The 19,755-nt window shown below is 43.2% G+C and overlaps 2 protein-coding genes across 5 annotated transcripts in view; both read left to right on the top strand.

Annotated features, from left to right (window-relative positions):
• CELF5 (CUGBP Elav-like family member 5) overlaps nt 1-7,551 on the top strand; it is a 106,770-nt gene extending 99,219 nt beyond the window's left edge. For 3 of the 4 annotated variants that reach the window (XM_060681567.2, XM_060681558.2, XM_060681557.2), the window contains exon 13: nt 340-424. The gene's annotated coding sequence lies outside the window, so the exon portion shown is untranslated. Of the gene's footprint in view, nt 1-339 lie in introns of all 4 variants that reach the window. The other variant, XM_060681561.2, reaches the window with a different exon arrangement.
• Nucleotides 7,552-9,864: 2,313 nt separating this feature from the next.
• On the top strand, nt 9,865-15,655 carry MICOS13 (mitochondrial contact site and cristae organizing system subunit 13). The gene is made up of 4 exons (XM_060692884.2): nt 9,865-9,993; nt 12,515-12,671; nt 14,052-14,103; nt 15,279-15,655. The coding sequence occupies exons 1-4, from the start codon at nt 9,965-9,967 to the stop codon at nt 15,374-15,376; spliced, it is 336 nt and encodes a 111-aa protein (XP_060548867.2). The 5' UTR covers nt 9,865-9,964; the 3' UTR covers nt 15,377-15,655.
• Nucleotides 15,656-19,755: the final 4,100 nt, after the last annotated feature.

Genomic DNA, 19,755 nt, shown 5'->3' with positions numbered 1-19,755 from the left:
AGGCTCTCCCCCTGGGGGTCGCCAGCCGACATTGTCTGGCCGACGGCACCCTGAGGAGTTCGAAATGGTCCGAACCGGCTGAATACCACCTCTTGAGCGGAATGGTTTGCCTCAAGAAGTTGTGGGTGCTCCATCACTGTGAGATTTTCAAAAAGAGATTGGACAGACATTTATCCGGGATGCAACACGGTCTCCTGCCCGAGCAGGGGGTTGGACTAGAAGACCGCCAAGGTCCCTTCCATCCCTACGTGTCTATGGTTCCTATGAAAAGGTTGCATTGAACGGTGGCGGCGTTGAGCTTCCGACCCTTAATCCTTCTTTCCTCTTCTTCTTTTCCAGGAATCTGAGCCTTGAGCCCCTTCCTCTGTCTTGATTGCAAGAAGAACTTTCAAAAGTTGCTTCTCCTCTTCTTTGTGCCAACGGGTGGGATGGGGAGGGCTGGGTGGGGAGGGAGGGAGGGAGGGAGAGAGGGAGGGTGAAAAAAAAAAAAAAACACCACGGCCAGCATCTACTGGGGGGAAATAGATGTTAACCAACCCACAGGGGGTTTGAATACAGGGTCTCTCATGCCACATTGCAAAAGGGATGCTCCCCCTTCGGGAGCGAAGCCTCTGGACCAATCGAAATCTTTAGCTGGACCAACCGGAGCAGTCTTTGAATGCCAGCCTATTAATTTAAAAGAGATGTACATAGGAATAGAAAGAGTATATCTATACATATATAGCATATATAAATATATATTACAGGCGCTCTATTTTTTTTAAACCTTGGAAACGAGAAAAAAAGAAAAAAAAAAGAAAACACCGGGACCAAACTTTTAATTTTTTTTGTTTTTGTTTTTAAATCTTCAGCTGCCAGCTGAGGACCGATAGAAACGGGACTAGGGGTTTTTAACGCTCAGCCTTTGCACAACCTCGAGGCTGGCCTGCTCTTGGAAAAAAAAAAAAAAAGAAATAGGGGAAAGAAAGGGGGAAAAAAAGGAGATTTCTGCAGCTTCTTCAGAACGGAAGGGGGGAAAAATCTCCCTGACAATTTTTTTTCCCCCTAACCCTGGCATCGTACCAGGAGCCGGGACACGGTTAAAGGTGGCATCGCTTGTTCTCTGTCGAAATGAAAAAAAAACAAAAACAAAAAACAAGCAAACAAACTGGAGAAGGATGCCCGGCATTGTCGTCTTCGAAAGTTTCCAGACAGGAAGAAAGTGCCTTTGCGGCAGCACAAAAAAAAACAAAAAAAAAATTAAAAAAAAAAAAAAACAGGCTCCGTTTTTCTCCGTAGCCAAATATTCCTGACCAAAATGGAGGGCTAACCGCGAAACTCAGCGTGCTCAGAAAAAAAACAACAACAACCCAACACCTGTCTCTCAAAAGACTCCTAACACTGCCTCGAGGAACGGGCGCTGAACTCTGAGGGGACTGTCCCGCAGACCGGCCGATGTTTTGGGGGGGGAGCGCCGGCTCCTTGAATCCGAGAAGATGGGGCTAGGCTCCGTAGGGGCCCGCCGCGCGCCACTTCTGCACTTCGCCGCAGGAGTCCACAGTATGCAACCGATGTGATCTCTGTACGTATGTATCTATCTATCCACGCCACACAGCATAAAGACTTTGCACAGGTTCATTAGAGACGGATGACCCAAGTGACGGAAACCCGATTCCCTTCCCCATGTTCCACTGCATTTTAAGTGCACGCTGCACCTTCCTTCTGTTCCCTTCTGGCTCCACTCACCCTTTCCCAAATTTCTCTGATTTTTCGTTGTTGTTTTTACTCTTCATTCCAAACCACCACCAGTACCATCCCACCCTTTCTGTCAAGATCTCCAACCAAGCTCACTTTGGGGATGTGTGCAAGCAGCTAGATCTCAAAGAGGCCTTCCTCCTTTCCCAGCTACCATAGAGGTAGAGTCGGTGGTGGGCTGCAACCAGTTTAATAACTGGTTCTGTGAGCGCAGCGTTCAAAATATAGCAATTTGAAGCTCAGCTGCTTACTTTCTAAGGCAGCCCCGGTAAGTAGAACAGCAGAGGTGCGGAAATCAGCTGTTCCGTGCAAAAATCAGCTGTTCCGTGCGAATCAGATGATCCAGAAAAAAAGGAAATATAGGACAGGATAGGTCAAGGGCGGGTGGACGGGGCCAGCTAATCGTCGCAACTACCGGTTCACACGAATCGATCCAAACCGGCAGCAGCCCACTCCTGGGTAGAGTGCCTCTGGCATGGAGGTTCTGTTTAGTAAGCAGACCCAAGAGCTGTGAACACTCCTTCCCCATAATTAGGTCTCAATCCGTTTTTTTTGTTGTTGTTGTTGTTTTTTAAGCAAACAAAATTCTGGAGTCCTTTTCTTTATTTATTTTTTTAAAAAAACTGTTGAGATTTAAAATCTGTCTTAAATTTAATTGTGCAGTGGGACCAACTTAAAATGCTCAGCTGAATTACATAAAGCAATGTTTTTCAAACCTTAGCAACTTTAAGATGTGTGGACTTCAACTCCCAGAGTTGATTCTGGGAGTTGATTGTCCACGAAAGGTGGCTGGAGAATTCTGGAAGTTGACATTCACAAATGCTATCTGAAGAATTGTGGGAGTCCACAAATGCTGGCTGGGGAATTCTGGGAGTTGAAGTCCATAAACGCTGGCTAGGGAATTCTGGAAATTGAAGTTCACAAATGCTATCTGGAGAATTGTGGAAGTCCACAAATGCTGGCTGGGGAATTCTGGGAGTGGAAGTCCACCCCATCTTAAAGTTGCTGAGGTTGAAAAACACCGACATGAAGAATGGAGGACATGAGAGGAACGGATGAAATGTTAATTCTTTTTTATCCACACTGCCTCTCCTAAGGGTTTTCCCATCCTGTCCCATCTCTAAGCCTGCATTTTTCCATCGCCTGTTTCCCTCCATGCCGGAGAGACCCACCTTCCCTCTTCCTTGCTCTCCCTCCCTGTCCACTTTCTCATTCCCCCAGACGAGTTTCAGATGTAAAGCACATTCAAAGCAGAGCTTAGCGTCTACGGTACCGCAGCAGGTCCCACCTGACCTTCCAAGGGGAGCCATTTTGACCAAAAAAAAAATGTTTCTCTTTTCTTCCTTTCTGTTGATTTTTTTTTTTTTTTTAATGGCTACACATGGATCTTCTCTTGAGCTGGTGTGAATAATGCCAGCACCGAACTATATACTTAAGACATTCCTGTTCTATTGTGTGTGTATATGTGTGCTTGGGAGGATGTTTGTGTGAACGATGGTGTTGTCACTGAGGATGTAAAGCCGGGATGAGGAATTATGTCCCTTTGATGACTTGTGGACTTCAACTCCCAGAATTCTCCTGAGCCAGCCATGCTGGCTGGCTCAGGAGAATTCTGGGAGTTGAAGTCCACAAGTCATCAAAGGGACATAATTTCCCACCTCTTGAGGGTAAGCAACATCCGAACGCTCGGAGCATCTCCACGGAGAGCAAAGCATCTTTGGAAAACGATCGGAATTTCCATTCGGATTTTGTGTCTGATGGGCTAACTTGCAGTGGTTCTCCGGGGTCTGGTTGTCAGTGAGGGTTTCACTTCCAAGATTTCGTTTTGGGACACGAGCGAATTCAGGAGAGGAGCCCCTAATCCTTGATAGTCCCTAATCCTTAGTGCTAAAACTCTGACATTTATCTCTTAAGAGTGGGAAAGTCTTGAATGATGAAAATGTACAAGTCACCCCCGACGTAACAATCGTCCGTTTAGTAGACCGTTCGAAGTTGCAACGGCGTTGAAAAGAGGGACTTATTTTTTTTATATGTAAACAAATTTTATTAAAAAAAAATTCTTTCATCATACATATTTTATGAACAGAATGTGGGTCACATTTTATATATTTTATATATATATTAATTAATCTTTTTAATATATTCTAGTCTTCTCATTTTTTCCATATTCCTCTCTTTCATATAGTTCTTTATCACAAATTAATAATTTTTCACCGTATCTTGTTATTTCAACTTCTGCCATATTTGTCTTTTTTTCCCCCAAATCCATTTTATACATTTCCAATTTTAGCCATAATATTCTTTTTCCATACTTCTTTGTCTTATCTTAATTTCTTCTTAGTACATAATGCATAAACAGTATCACTATCCACCCTTAATTCCTAATGTCTTACAATAACATCAATTAATTATCTTATTTTTCCATTACAGAATATATTTCTCAAAATCCCCATTCCACTTTTTAACATTTCAACTTTGTCTCTTGATTAAAATTGTCTTCAAAATTAAGACAAATTACTTTTTCACATTTCATCATCATATTCAAATTTTACATTAAAACTATTTAACTTAATTGACCATCCAAAATTAATAATATTAATACAGTTTCCCTTAAATCTACTAATATTTACCATATTTCCACTGATCTTCCCTTCTTTAATCATTTTCTCTTGGTCTCTCCAAAATTCCACTTGATAATTTTCTCCTTTTATCCCATTGTCTTAACTTCTTTTTCTTTTTTGTTTTTGTTTTTATATTTATTATATATTTTCTTCTGACTCCTTTTTCTCACTTTTAGATATATTATTCGAATAGTTCTCCCCAAGTTTTCTCCTAATCTCTTTCCACTATTTCCCTTACCCTTTGATTGATTCTTTTTTGGGGGATGTTCCCCCCATCCACTCTTTTTTTGCCACTGTAAATCCCAGTGAAATAATCTAACTGCTTTTTTGCATTCAATTCTTTCCTTCAATATTATTTTCTTGCTCCCCATGTATGCTCTCTTCTACCACCTTCTCCCCTATTTCCTCTTCTGTGTGTAACAGCAACATTTCTGACTTTTTATTACTCACACATCCAAGACTCCATATTGCCAATTTAAGAAAGTGTTAAAACTTTTAAATTATGTCACGTTTAATTAAAATTTAAAATCTATATAATCTCTTTTTGTTTTCAAATAATGTCCAATTTAAGTATTTATCCAGTCCACTCCAAGTTAAAGATTTATTATCTTCCACAGCCATTGAGAATCGAGACCAAGCAATCTAGAAAGACAGATACTGCTTAAAAGTTCTCACAGTTTCCAAATTATCTTTTAGTAGTCAAGGTCACAGCTGTACTTTCTCTTCTTTCTTCCAGTAAGTATTGCTGTACTGTCTTTCAGCCAGCAGATGTCTCTCTCAAATCCACAATATTTTCAAACCAACTAAATGTCAAAGCTGTCAAAAATATTTAAATCCACATAAAAAATACTTTTCCTCGGGTTCCTTTCTTTTACTATTTTTAGTTTCTCCAAATCCAATTATAGATGCAAAAACTTTCTTGGGCTTTAGTATTTTAGCCTCCTCTTTGTTCTTCTCCCTCCATAGAATTTCCCCAAATGCCAATTAGCTGCTCATTTCAGCTCCGGGACACCTTTTAATCCAATTTGAAATTTGCTTTTACCTGTGAGTTGGCCAATCGCTCACCCGGTACCAGCATTCCATTCAAACAATGCTCCTGCACAAAAACTTAGTCCGGTTGCCCCAGCTTCAGAGCGGTCATTTTACAATGGCCGCCACCCCCACTGCCGGTTTGAAGAGCTGCTTCCGACCTTTCAAGGAACTTACCTGTTCCTCTTGGTCTTCCAAGATGCCTCTCCTTCTTCACCGTCCCTACAGGATGGTTCCGGTCCTAAGACTCCCCGACAGCGGTTTGTCCGGCTGGATTTTCGCAGAGCTCGTTGGAGCCTGCTATTTTTCCAGCCAGTCTCGCCACGATGCTTCCGGTCTCCACTTATGACTGTTTTTCAGACTTACGACCATTGCAGCATCACATGATCAAAATTTGGGTGCTTGATGGTTGACTCATGACGGTTGCAGTGTCCTGGGTCCTGGGATCACCTTTTACGACCTTCTGAGAAGCAATGGGGAAGTCAGAAAACAACTTCTTTTCAACAACAGCTGCAGTGACTCCCTTAACTGGGGCAAAAAAGGTCATAAAATCAGCCAAAACTCACTTAACAAGAGAGAAGCAACCTAGAACTAAGGAGAAATTTCCTGACAGTGAGAACCATCAATCATTGGAACGGCTTGCCTCCAGAAGTTGTGGGTGCGCCAACACCAGAAGTTTTTAAGAAGAGGTGGGACAACCTCTGAAATGCTTGAGCAGGGGGTTGGAGTAGAAGACCTCCAAGGCCCCTTTCAACTCTGTTATTCTGGAGTTCTGTTACATACGGGCTTGGGAGAATTTGAGTGATGTGAAGTTACTTCTGAGTAGATAACGCTTGTATTAATAAAGCTGGATCTATCAAAATCATTCAGTGGGGTTTCTGGGGTTCTCTGAGCTTAGTAGTTTTCAGGCAGACGTTTCATTACCCAGCTAGGTAATATCATCAATGCAGATAGATAGATAGATAGATTGATAGATAGATAGATAGATAGATAGATAGATAGATAGATAGATAGATAGATAGATAGATAGATAGATAGATAGATGATAGATGATAGACAGACACATGAATGATTCAATTCCTATGGATCAACGTAAAAGTCAAAATGTTGATCACGCTGTAATAGCAATGAAGTACCTTGGATTTGCAAAATGGGGGAAAAAATGGCAATGCTCATTCAAAATATGTGCCAGTTAAAAAATCCTAATGGCAGTTAAATTTTATTCTGTTCATGCAAAAAAAAAAATTGTGTGGTTGTAATTTACCGAGGTGTAGGAATCCAGCTTGGTGGCTTGTAATCCCATCATTTCTAGCTTAGTGAGCTGTTTGGATTCAACAGATTGCGACTAATTCTTTAAACCACGATTCAACCAACATAGGAGCAGCTTACCGTATTGCCCAAACCTGGGTTTTGCTGAAGGAAATGCTGTCTAGTGCCACAAGAAAAATAGCTGATGGCTTCTGTGCACCCTAACAAAGGAAATTCCCGAACGGGTTAAAATCTCCCAAGCGGCTAGATCTCAGTGAGAACGCCCCACTGCAAGTCAGTACACCCACCAGCTCCGTGATATCTGTTTACCGATCCAACCGGAGGCGAATGAAGTGTCTTATTTGGCCGTTCAGTTTTTTGCAGACATGCAAACGGGAGCGAGAGAGGTTGTGTGAATGAATGACGTGTGGGATTGTTTGTTGCGTTCCGTTTCTTTCTTCCCTGAAGTCCACGTTTACAGTTGTAAATACAGGTCTTTTATACTTAACCGTCAATTCCGTACGTGATTTGTACAATGTCGTTCTATTCTGCTATGGAGTACTTTCATGATGGCCGAACTTTTAATTTTGAATTTAAGAATAAATAAATAAATAAATAAATCTATATCTATATACCCAACCTATGACTCCCCACTTCCCCCCCCCCCGTTGCTGACTTGAAAAGGACATTTCAAACACGGTCGGAGAAAATGAAGAGGAAAAATAAGCACATGTTGAAATGAGGTATTTCCCCAGCCCTCCCTTTCTCCTCCTGCTTCCATTTTAAGTTATCAACTGCCATGGTTTCAAATATTTGCAGGTGGCAATCTTTCCAGAATTCATCTGGCGTCCAGCTTCTTGCTGTGGTCTTAACAATCTGATGACTTTTATTGAAATAAAGTGGAAATTATTTGAATAAATCCAGACTGGGAAAAACTTTTTTCTTTGCTTCGATTTTAAACTCTCTCCCCTCACCGGCATTTAGCATAAGGGTTTTTTTTTCAGTTTTCCGTTAATCCGTGGAACAGCTTGCCACCAGAAGTTGTGGGTGCTCCCAACACTGGAGGGTTTTTTAAAAAGGACAGACTGGACAACCATTTGTCTGCAGTGGTGTAGGGTCTCCTGCTTGAGCTGGGGGTTGGACTAGAAGGCCTCCAAGGTCCCTTCCAACTCTGTTATTCTGAAATAAGTCTTAAAGTTGCCAAAGTTGGACACCCCCAGAAATGAAAACTGTTTGAAGTTACGACTGATCCAAGAAAAGGGAACCAGATTCAAATTTTGACGGTTGGGCCACTCTGGTGGTCAGGTGACTGAACATTGGTCGCTTGGCAACAAGGCCATATTTGCCACCATTTGCTACGTCCCAAGGTCACATGATCAGATTTTACAACGTTTTTTTCTGAAAACGAACATTTATTTCTAGTTTTTGGAAAAATTGCACCCGTAGAGAATCAATAGTTTACTTAATGACCCTGGTGTTCATTTAATGGCCATGACAAAAACTGTCATAAAATCAGTCAGTCACATGATAGACCTGTTTTACATGCAACCATAATAAGCAAACTCTATTATGGTCATAGGTCAAGGGTTACCTGTACAGATAGTCCTCGACTTACAATTATTTGTTTAGTGACTGTTTGAAGTTACAGTGGCACTGACAAAAGTGACTTATAACCGTTTTTCACACTTACGACCATTGCAACATCCTCATGGTCACATGATCAAAATTCAGACACTTGACAACTAACTCATATTTATGACGGTTGCAGTGTCCCGGGGTCATGTGATCCCCTTTTGCAACCTTCTGACAAGCAAAGTCAATGGGGGAAGCAATGATTCGCTTAACGACCTCACGATTCAGTTAACAACTGTGGCAAAAGAGGCCATAAAATGAGGCACAACTCACTTAACAGCTGCCTTGCTTAGCAACAGAAGTTTTGGGCTCAGTTGTGGTCATAAATTGAGGACTACCTGTATGCAAGAACCTGGCTGTGCCCTCATCACTTTTACAGGAATTTAATAAGATTCATTGATTAACTGAATCTATATGTGATTTATTAAATGAGATTTATTCATTAACTAAACCAGTTTAATTAAGTTACAGAAACAGTCATAAACATACATAACTCTTATATATATATGATTTATATAGATTTATATAGGACTACCTATATTTACAGAAGAATTTGCAGGCCACAGGTAGTCCTCGACATACAACTATTTGTTTAACAACCATTTAAAGGTATAACGCTACTGACTTACAACTGGTACTGGCAGTTACAATTGCTGGAACATCCCATAGTCACATGACCAAAAATTGGGCACTTGGCCACCAGCATATATTTACATCCATACGGTTCAGTTAACAACGGCAGGGATTCACTTAGTAACTATGGCAGAAAAAGTCGTAAAATCAGATGTGACTCACTTAACAACCAGCTCGCTTAGTAACAGAAAGGAAAGGTCTGTTGGAATTTTTAAAACTCGGAAGGAGTTCTAAGAGAAAAACATATGAGAAACATTGTTTTAGATAAAAGTTAATGGGGGTTGCTCTGCTTCAGACCGTTGTAGAAAGAAAAAGACTTCTTTCGGCTTTCTGTGCGGCTTTCCGTGCAGGCCCGAGGCCACCATCTTACCTTTTTTGATCTTTGCTGCTGAAATGGAGCCTGAGCACGCTTCAGTAAGGTGGAAAGCGGGAATTAGGAGAGAGCGACAGCATTGAAAAGATGCTTAAAGGGTGCAAAATGTTACTCGTTGAAGGGAACTAAACGTTGCATGGTGTAAACCTGGCAAGCAAACTAAGCATGAATGCCATCTGATGGTCTAGCTGAGGGGTCTCCTCCAACCTTGGCAACTTTAAGCCTGGAGGACTTCAACTCCCAGAATTCCCCAGCCAGCAAAGCTGGCTGAGGAATTCTGGGAGTTGAAGTCCTCCAGGCTTAAAGTTGTCAAGATTGGAGACCCCTGATCTAGCTCACCCATGCTAAGACAGGCAGGCTTCCCACGACTCACTAAACCCCCCCCAACCAACCTAACCCAGGTTTAGTGCGTGGGTATGAATGAATGAACCAAGCCACGTTCCTTAAAAGAGCCAACAATGCAGTTTGTAGAGACTGCGCTCCCGGGCGCCTGGTTGGGGAGGCGAGGCGAGGCGCCGGCAATTTCCCCCCCTCCCCACCAGCGTTGCCTCGGCAACCCCAAGCGGCTTCCGCGTCATCCCGCCTGGCCATTCAGCCTACAATTCCCGAAAGGTCCCGCGAGAGGAGGGCGGTCCCTGGCAGGAAACGGCGCGGCCGGGCGCAGGGCTGCCCTTGGAAGAGGCATCGCTCCGTCATGGCGCCCCGCACATTCCCTTTGCTCAAGTGAGTCGGGCGGGCTTAAAAGACGGTTTTTGTAACGGCAGAGAAGGGGGCAACGGGGGGGGGACGCGGAAGGCGGGGGGGGGAGAGAGAAGAGTCGCGAGACGGGACCCCCCCTCTCCCCAGCTTCGGGTCTCGGAGATTCCCCCGATCTGGAAGCCCTTAGTTCGGTTGAGAGCCCCTCCCTGCAATTTGCCCTCCCCATCATCTCATGTCATAACTATATTTTTTTTGCAGAAATGCAGATTCGTTTTATTTAGAAATGCATGAAAGCTTTGCAAGGGATTCTCAAGATATTCCTGGTGTAGGATGGTATAGTAATATTAATAATAATAGTAATAGGAGAGAACCTTGGAGGTCTTCTAGTCCAGCCCAGGATAGAATGGTATATAGCAGTGTTTCTCAACCTTGGAAGCTTGGGGGATTCTGGGAGTTGAAGTCCACCCATCTTCAAGCTTCCAAGGTTGAGAAACACTGCTATATAGGATCTCCTGCTTGAGCAGGCGGGGCTGGACTAGAGGACCTCCAAGGTCCCTTCCAACTCTATTCTGATTTTCTTCTCCCCCTGCCCCATACAGTCTTCGATAGGGAGACAATTAGAAAAATGTCTGTGGAGATTCTCAGCCATCCCATGTCATAGTTGTCCCAAAGGTGCTTTGTTTTAATCAAGAGGAAACTGGACTTTCTGGTGTTTTTTTTTTCATTTTGCTTTTCATCCAAGAAGCTTCTTCAGCTCTGACTGGATGGTGGAGGATGGAAGTCCAGCTGTCTGCAAGGAATATAAAGCCTTCCATCCTCCACCATCTGGTCAGAGCTGAAGAAGTATAGGTGGTACCTGGCTCAATAGTAGTAACTGTGAGGGGGATTTTGGGAGTCCTAGTGGACGATCACTTAAATATGAGCCAGCCGTGTGCTGCAGCTGCCAAAAAAGCCAACACAGTTCTAGGCTGCATCAACAGAGGGATAGAATCAAGATCACGTGAAGTGTTAATACCACTTTATAATGCCTTGGTAAGGCCACACTTGAAATATTGCATTCAGTTTTGGTCGCCACGATGTAAAAAAAGATGTCGAGACTCTAGAAAGAGTGCAGAGAAGAGCAACAAAGATGCTTAGGGGACTGGAGGCTAAAATACATAAAGAACGGTTGCAGGAACTGGGTATGTCTAGTTTAATGAAAAGGAGGACCAGGGGAGACATGATAGCAGTCTTCCAATATCTCAGGGGCTGCCACAAAGAAGAGGGAGTCAATCTGTTCTCCAAAGCATCTGAAGGCAGGACAAGAAGCTAGAACTAAGGAGAAATTTCCTGACAGTGAACTCCGGGACCAAGGGCAGGTCTGGGTTAAACCCCAGTCAGTTAAAACCTTGCTAACTTAAACCATAGTCAGTTAAAAACTTGCTGTGTTAATAACAAACCTTAATTAAATTTTACTTTTCTCTAATAGTGAATTTTAAACTAAGAACTGATAATTGAGAGTCTTATTTCCATGCTTATTTCATATAAATACCAACAATGACTTCACCGTCAGGAGAATGAACATGGGACTAGGTTATGAAATATATAATGTGTAGAGGAGAAGACTATATATAGATATGTAAAAGAATAGAAATGAAATGTCAAATATATGATATGATCTATGTATATGAATATCTTACTATGGTTTTAATTGTTTTTATAATTGTTTGATAATTTAATAAAGTTTGTTTTAAAATCTAAAAAAAAAACAAAAACAAACCTTAATTGTGGCTGTGTTAAACCACAGTCAGTTAAGACCTTAATTCTGTCAGGCACTTGAATTCACTTGCTTGTTTGCATCCCATCTTTATTTTTACAAATAACTCAAGACAGGAAATGTATCCAATATACCTCCTATTTTTCCCCACAACAACAATCCTGTGAGGTAGGTTGAGCTGAGATAGATAGATAGATAGATAGATAGATAGATAGATAGATAGATAGATAGATAGATAGATAGATAGATAGATATAGATATAGATATAGATATAGATATAGATATAGATATAGATATAGCAGGGGTGAAATCCAGCAGGTTCTGACAGGTTCTGGAGAACCGGTAGCGGAAATTTTGAGCAGTTAGGAGGACCGGCAAATACCACTTCTGGCTGGCCCCAGAGTGGGGAGGGAATGGAGAGTTTGCAATATCCTTTCCCCAGGAATGGGGAGGGAATGGAGAGTTTGCAATATCCTTCCCCTGCCATGCCCACCAAGCCACACCAAGAACTGGTAGTAAAAAAAAATTGGATTTCACCACTGAGAGATAGATATAGATATTTGGCCCCCGAATCATCCAGCTGGCTTTCATACTTAAAGTAGGACTACAATTCACCCTCATTACATCCACTGCCATCAGTTCGAATCCCAGATTGTTGGGGGAGGGGGGGGCAAGAGGCTGACTCTACAAACTGCTTAGAGAGAGCTGGAAAAAGCACTGTCAAGCGGTATATAAGTCTTAAGAAGCGCTATTGCTAAAGGAACTTTTATATTTTTTTTTCTCACGCAGGTTGATGGCCAAAGCAGGACTGGCCGGCGGTGCCCTTTACGTGGTTTACTCCCAGGGGCTGCTGGGGAGCAGCGATAAAGGTGCCGAAGCCCTCCATAAAGCCAAAGCAGCTGTTCCCCCAGCCGTGGAAGAATGGACAAAGTATTTCGGTTGGCAGGTGAGCCCAGAGCATCGTCTTCAGGCCTGACGCAGGTCATGGATGGACCTCGGGGGTCAGGGATGGAGGGCTGCGGATCTACATAGGAGTGGGGTCTCCAAAAGAAGGAAGTACAGGAAGTCCTCGACTTACAGCGGTTTGCTTTGTGACCGTTCAAAGTTACAGTGGCGCTGAAAAAATGTGATTTATGACCAGTTCTCACACTTATGACCATTGCAGCATCCCTAGAGTCAGGGGATCATCTTTGGGTGCTTGGCAACAGGCATATACAGGTAGTCCTCAACTTATGGCCACAATTGAGCCCCAAACTTCTGTTGTTAAGCAAGACATTTTTCACATTTACAACTATTGCATCCCTAAGATCACATAATCAAAATTCAGACGCTTGGCCACTGGTTCGTCTTTATGACGGTTGCAGTGCCCCGGGGTGATGTGATCCCCCTTTGCGACCATCTGATGAGCAAAGTCAATGGGGGAAGCTAGATTCACTTAACAACTGTGGCAAGAAAAGTCATAAGATGGGGCAAAGTTCAGTTAACAAGTGTCTCATTTAGCAACATATATTTTGGGCTCAATGATGGTTGTAACACGAGGACTACCTGTATTAGAATACAAATAATCCTCGACTTAACAACTGTTTATCACTTATTCGAAGTTACAACGGTACTGAAAAATGTGATTTATGACCAGTTCTCACACTTATGACCATTGCAGCATCCCTAGAGTCAGGGGATCATCTTTGGGTGTTTGGCAACAGGCATATATTGGTAGTCCTCAATTTATGACCACAATTGAGCCCCAAACTTCTTTTGTTAAGCAAGACATTTGTGAAGGGAGTTTGGCCCCATTTTAGAACCTTTCTCACCCCTTCTCCACTGACTTTGCTTGTTGGAAGGTCGCAAAAGTGGATAACATGACCTTGGGACACAGCAACGGTCATAAGTATGAACCAAGTGCTAAGCGTTTGAATTGGGATCGTTGTGACCATGGGGATGCTGCAAAGATTGCAATTGTGAAAAATAATCCTAAATAACTTTTTCCAGAGCTATTGTAACTTTGAATGGTCACTAAGTAAACTCTTTTAAATCGAGGACTATCTGTTTATTACAGATTAGGGGTTTCCAACTTTGTCAATTTGAAGCATGGCTGGCTGTGGAATTCTGGGAGTTGAAGTCCACAAGTCTTCAACTTGCCAAGTTTGGGGAGCCCTGTTATAGATTCTCTTAGTGGAATCTTTTGCAGCAGCTTTACATCAAACTTCGTTCTTTTCCCCTTGCAAAACTGATAGAATTTGAACACAGCACTTTCTCTCATCCTTCGCTCAGACCAAACCCTTTTCTGGCAAATATCTCAGTCTATTTTTGTCTTTCATTTCTGCAGCTTCCAGCGGTTCCAAAAACTGAATTTTCCCTCTGCAATGCCTGGAACTCAGGTACAGTGGGGCTGTTTAGATGGATCCCTATCCTGCTTGTGACCGCAACCATTTTTTAACTGGGTTTCTTCGAAGGTGGGGCAGCTGTGAGGACTCTGTTAAAAAGCGTGACTAAGAAAACAAGGCTAAGGGGTGTGAGGTTCTGGGCACAGGCTGTTATTCATTTTGTTTGGTGTTGGCCTAGCAACCAGATGTGACGGCCTCTAACTCTGATGCGTTACTTTTCTTCTCTTTAAGAATTTTATTTCATTTCAAACAAATGAAAAAGGTTAAAATACAACATTTCAACCAAAAGAAGAAAGATGGAGGACGGGAACAGTAGGGAAAGATTTAAATGCAGGATTCAAGTAGGAAGGAAAAAGATGGGAGATAGGAAGGAGGGAAGGAAGGAAGGAAGGAGATGGAAGGAAGGAAGGAAAGAAATGGGAGAGATAGGTAGGAATGAGATGGGACATGGATGGAAGGGAGGGAGGAAGGAAGGAAAGAAAAAGATAGGAAGGAAGGAGATGGGACATGGAAGGAAGGAAGGAAAGAAAAGGAGATAGGAAGAAAGGAAAGATGGGAGATGGGTTGGTGGATGGATGGAAGGAAGGAAAGAAAAAGAGAAGGGAGATGGAAGGAAGGAGAGAACAAAGAAGAGAAAGAAAAAAATTGGAGATGGAAGGAAAGAAAGATGGGAGATGGATGGATGAAAGGAAAGGAAAGAAAGATGGGAGATGGAAGGAAGGAAGGAGAGTGAAGAAAGAAAGAAATTGGAGATGGAAGGAAGGAGAGTAAGGGAAGAAGGAAAGGAAGGAAAGAGATGGCAATAAGGAAGGAAGAGGAATCAAGGGAGGAAGCTTAGAAAGGAAGGAAAGGAAGGAAATAAATAGATGATAGAGGGAAAGGAAGAAGGAGGGAAGGAAGCAAAAAAGGAGAAAGGGAGAGGAACGGGAAGGAAGGAAAGAAAAAAGCTTCCAGTCTGCTTAACCGCAGATATAAATGCATTTATATTTTATCCTCTCTCTGTCTCTTGTCAGATTACCTTCTTTCCCTTCTTTCTGTATCCTACCGTTTCTAAGTCCCAAACCCATAAAATCCCGAGCTCACGGAACGGATCACTGATTCCCGAACATGTCGTTTAAACTCCCTCTCGTTTCTCCTTTTTTTTTTTTTTTTTTTTTTTTTTTGCGCAGGGGTCCGTACTGTCATAAGTGCCCTTTCCATCGCCCCCACCAAGAGCTGCGAATACACACAACAAGGATGGAAATACATCAAAGAGCTGGTGAAATGAAGGCAGCTGCCGGAGCAGCAGTGTTGCATCGTCCTCTTGCCGTCCAGCAGAAATTATCTCCGTCCAGCTTTGCAGAAAAGCAACCCTGTTTTATAACCAGGGGTTATAAAAGAGCCGCCAGACAGCCTATTATTATTTTTTTTGTTTTTCATCAGACTGTTCTGACTCTTGATTTCTGTATTTGGCAAAGCCAATTCGAGGTCGGGATAAAGCTGTTGGGGCCCTCGTCTCTTGGCCGCGTTACCAAATTAAAGTTGGAATGTGTGGGTTTGCGAAAAACTTGGGGAGTTATTTATTTCCCTTTTCTTTTAAGGATCCGAGAACGGTCTGAACGATTCGGGTTAGGGATTTGGAAACGGGGGAGGTAGGAATCGGCTGTTGGCTTCGAGATGGGGTTGGTTGGTAGCCACCAAAGCTGTGGTCCCTGGTGGACCCCAGCCTTGAGAAGGATTTAGAGCAAGGGTCTCCAACCTGGCAACTTTTAAGACTTGTGGACTTCAACTCCCAGAATTCCTCAGCCAGCATTTGTAGATTTTTAATTCCCAGAATTCCCCAGTCAGTATTTGTGGACTTCAACTCCCAGAATTCCCCAGTCAGCATTTGTGGACTTCAAATCCCAGAATTCTCCAAACAGCATTTGTAGATTTTTAATTCCCAGAATTCCCCAGTCAGTATTTGTGGACTTCAACTCCCAGAATTCCCCAGTCAGCATTTGTAGATATTTAATTCCCAGAATTCCCCAGTCAGTATTTGTGGACTTCAACTCCCAGAATTCCCCAGTCAGCATTTGTAGATATTTAATTCCCAGAATTCCCCAGTCAGTATTTGTGGACTTCAACTCCCAGAATTCCCCAGTCAGCATTTGTAGATATTTAATTCCCAGAATTCCCCAGTCAGTATTTGTGGACTTCAACTCCCAGAATTCCCCAGTCAGCATTTGTAGATTTTTAACTCCCAGAATTCTCCAAACAGCATTTGTAGATTTTTAATTCCCAGAATTCCCCAGTCAATATTTGTGGACTTCAACTCCCAGAATTCCCCAGTCAGCATTTATGGACTTCAAATCCCAGAATTCTCCAAACAGCATTTGTAGATTTTTAATTCCCAGAATTCCCCAGTCAGCATTTGTAGATTTTTAATTCCCAGAATTCCCCAGTCAGCATTTGTGGACTTCAAATCCCAGAATTCCCCAAACAGCATTTGTGAAAAGCTGGCTGAGGAACTTTGGGAGTTGAAGTCCACAAGTCTTAAAGTTGATTTTGAGAAGTCCAGAGAAGGACCCCCCCACTAAGGGCAGGTTTAGCCTTGAGGGAAGATGACCAAGATAACGAAGGTGATGGTCCTTCTCAGATATCCAATAGGAGGTCACACAGAAGACCTTCAAGACTTCTCTCTCAATCCAGAGTGCAGGATGTGGAATTTTGGAGGCCAATTCTGCGTGAATTTAGGAAAAGTTCCTAACCTATAAACATAATGGAATCCAGGAGTGGGCCTCCATTGTTGTCTGGGTTCAAATGAAGTCTAATCAAGCATCTGTTGAGGGTGTCCATGTCTTACCTTAGATTCCTGCCCCAAGCAGGGAGTTAGATCGGGTTTTCAACCTTAACCATGTTAAGATGGGTGAACTTCAGTTCCCAGAATTCCACAGCTATATCTATCATCCATCTCTCTCCCTCCTACCGTATCATCTCCCTCCCTCTTCCTCCCTCTCTCTTATCTATCAATCATTATGTCTGTCCGTTCATCCATCCATCCCATCCATCCATCCATCTATCTATCTATCTCTACTGTGTTTCCCCAAAAATAAGACCCTCTCTTATATTTTTTTGAACCCTGAAATAAGCGCTTGGCCTTATTGCCATGCGCTCAAAAGCCCGATTGGGCTTATTATCAGGGAATGTCTTATTTTGGGGGAAACGGTATCTATCTATATCTATCTATCTATCTATCTATCTATCTATCTATCTATCTATCTATATCTATCTATCCATCCATCCATCCATCCATCCATCCATCCATCCATCTATCCCTCTCTAATAAAGGAGAATATTTGTAGCTCAGGGTTGAAATGAGGAGTCCTTGATGCCCTCTGAGCTTGTTTTCTTGCAGACGTTTCATTACCCAACTAGGTAACATCATGTTAGTAAGGAGTGCTGTTTGCTGTCAGTTTATATTCTGGTGGCTTGCCTGTCTGTGTGGGTAGGAGCGGTTTTAAGAGATTCTTTGGTTGGGCTGTTTACTGTTGACTCTTTGGTACTTTCTTGATCGGGGCATTGTTTACTTGATTGTCGGTCTGATGTTAACCTTGGAGTTAATCTAGGCTGATTGCTGGTGGAGAGGTGCTGGAGTCTTTTCTCCTTTTGGCTGGTTCATTGTCTTTTTTGCATAATCTGCAGGTATTGTTAATATCAATGTGTCTATTGATGGCTGGTTTGTCTGGGTGCCAGGTTTCTAGAAATTCCCTGGCATTTTTGGACTTGGCCTGGATAGGATTATCACATTTTCCCAATTGAAACTATGGTTAAATCTGTCTATATGTTGTCTATATCATCTCTCTCCCTCCCTCCCTCCCTCCCTCCCTCACACACACACACACACACACACACACATCTATCGTCTGTCTGTCTGTCTATATCTCATCTATCTATCTTATCTATCCATCCATCCATCTATCATTTATTTAATCTATATATCTACCGTACCTTTTGGAGTATAAGGCACACTTTTCCCCCCCTAAAGGAGGATGGAAATGTTGGTGCATCTTATACACCGAATACAGCCATTTTTGGCCTCCCGAAACCCCACCCCACATGTCCCGTTGTTGCAAAAACGGGGCGTGCAGAGCGTTTGGGAGGCCTGCAGAGTGCTCCTGGGGGCCGGGGAGGGCAAGCACTTTTTTCTTCTTCTTTACCTCTTCAAAATCTTGGCACATCTTATACTCCAGTGCGTCTTATAGTCTGAAAAATACGGTATAGAAATTACAGATATCTATCTATCTATCTATCTATCTATCTATCTATCTAACTATCCATCTATCTATCCATCTATCTATTTAATACCTATCTATCTATCTGTTTAACATCTATCTATCTATCATCTATTTAACATCTACCTATCTATCTATTTATCTATCTATTTAACTTCTATCTATCTTTCTATCTATTTAACATCTATCTACTTAACATCTATCTATCTACCTATTTAACATCTATCTATTTTCTATCTATTTATTTATTTATTTATTTAATTTGTATACCGCCCTTCTCCCAGAAGGGACTCAGGGCGGTGAACAGCCAAAATTAAAAAAACATACAAATGCAAAGGTTAAGATAATTAAAAGAATTAAATCATTGGCTACCCAAATTTAAAACCCCAATTCCATAAAATTTAAAATCCCAATTAAAGACCATTTAGGCTAGGCCGGCTTGATGAAATAAAAACGTCTTCAGGGCTTTACGGAAGGTCCGGAGGTCCGGGATCAGTCGTATTCCAGGAGGCAGCTCATTCCACAGGGCGGGTGCCCCCACAGAGAAGGCTCTCCCCCTGGGGGCCGCCAGCCGACATTGCCTGACCGACGGCACCCCAAGGAGGCCCTCTCTGTGGGAGCGTATTGGCCGGTGGGAGGTTATCGGTAGCAGCAGGCGGTCTCGCAAATACCCTGGCCCTAAGCCATGGAGCGCTTTAAAGATGAGAACCAACACCTTAAAGCGCACCCGGAAGACCACCGGGAGCCAATGCAGCTCGCGCAGGAGAGGTGTTACGTGGGAGCGCCACGTCGCTCCCATAATCACCCGCGCGGCCGCATTCTGCACCAGCTGGAGCCTCCAGGTGCTCCTCAGGGGGAGCCCCATGTAGAGAGCGTTACAGTAGTCCAGGCGTGACGTAACCAAGGCATGAGTGACTGTGCACACGGAGTCCCGATCCAGAAAGGGGCGCAACTGGCGTATCAGGCGAACCTGATAAAAAGCCCCCCTGGCCACGGCCGTCATATGCTCTTCTAAAGACAGCTGTGTGTCCAGGAGGACACCCAAGTTGCGAGCCCCCTCTGTGGGGGTCAGTGACTCGCCCCCAATAGCCAGCGATGGCACCAGCTGGCTATACCGGGACGCCGGCATCCACAGCCACTCGGTCTTGGAAGGGTTGAGCCGAAGCCTGTTCCTCCCCATCCAGACCCGCACGGCCTCCAGACACTGGGACATCACTTCGAGGGCATCATTGGGGTGGTCTGGGGTGGAAATGTACAGCTGAGTGTCATCAGCGTACAGACGGCATCGCACCCCAAAACCACGGATGATCTCACCCAGCGGCTTCACATAAATGTTGAACAGGAGCGGCGAGAGGACCGATCCTTGCGGCACCCCGCAAGCAAGGCGCCTCGA

Source organism: Pantherophis guttatus, chromosome 1, assembly GCF_059756535.1.
Source record: "Pantherophis guttatus breed Tessera chromosome 1, ASM5975653v1, whole genome shotgun sequence".
Taxonomy (NCBI): Eukaryota; Metazoa; Chordata; class Lepidosauria; order Squamata; family Colubridae; genus Pantherophis; species Pantherophis guttatus.
Note: the sequence above shows the minus strand (reverse complement) of the source record. Positions and strands in the feature narration are given on the sequence as shown.

What these genes read in the sequence shown, in the direction of transcription:
- MICOS13 (XM_060692884.2), top strand. Translation starts at nt 9,965, where the DNA reads ATGGCGCCCCGCACATTCCCTTTGCTCAA. An exon ending in CGCACATTCCCTTTGCTCAA is followed by an intron (nt 9,994 to 12,514) that starts GTGAGTCGGGCG and finishes TTTCTCACGCAG; the next exon opens with GTTGATGGCCAAAGCAGGAC. An exon ending in CAAAGTATTTCGGTTGGCAG is followed by an intron (nt 12,672 to 14,051) that starts GTGAGCCCAGAG and finishes TCATTTCTGCAG; the next exon opens with CTTCCAGCGGTTCCAAAAAC.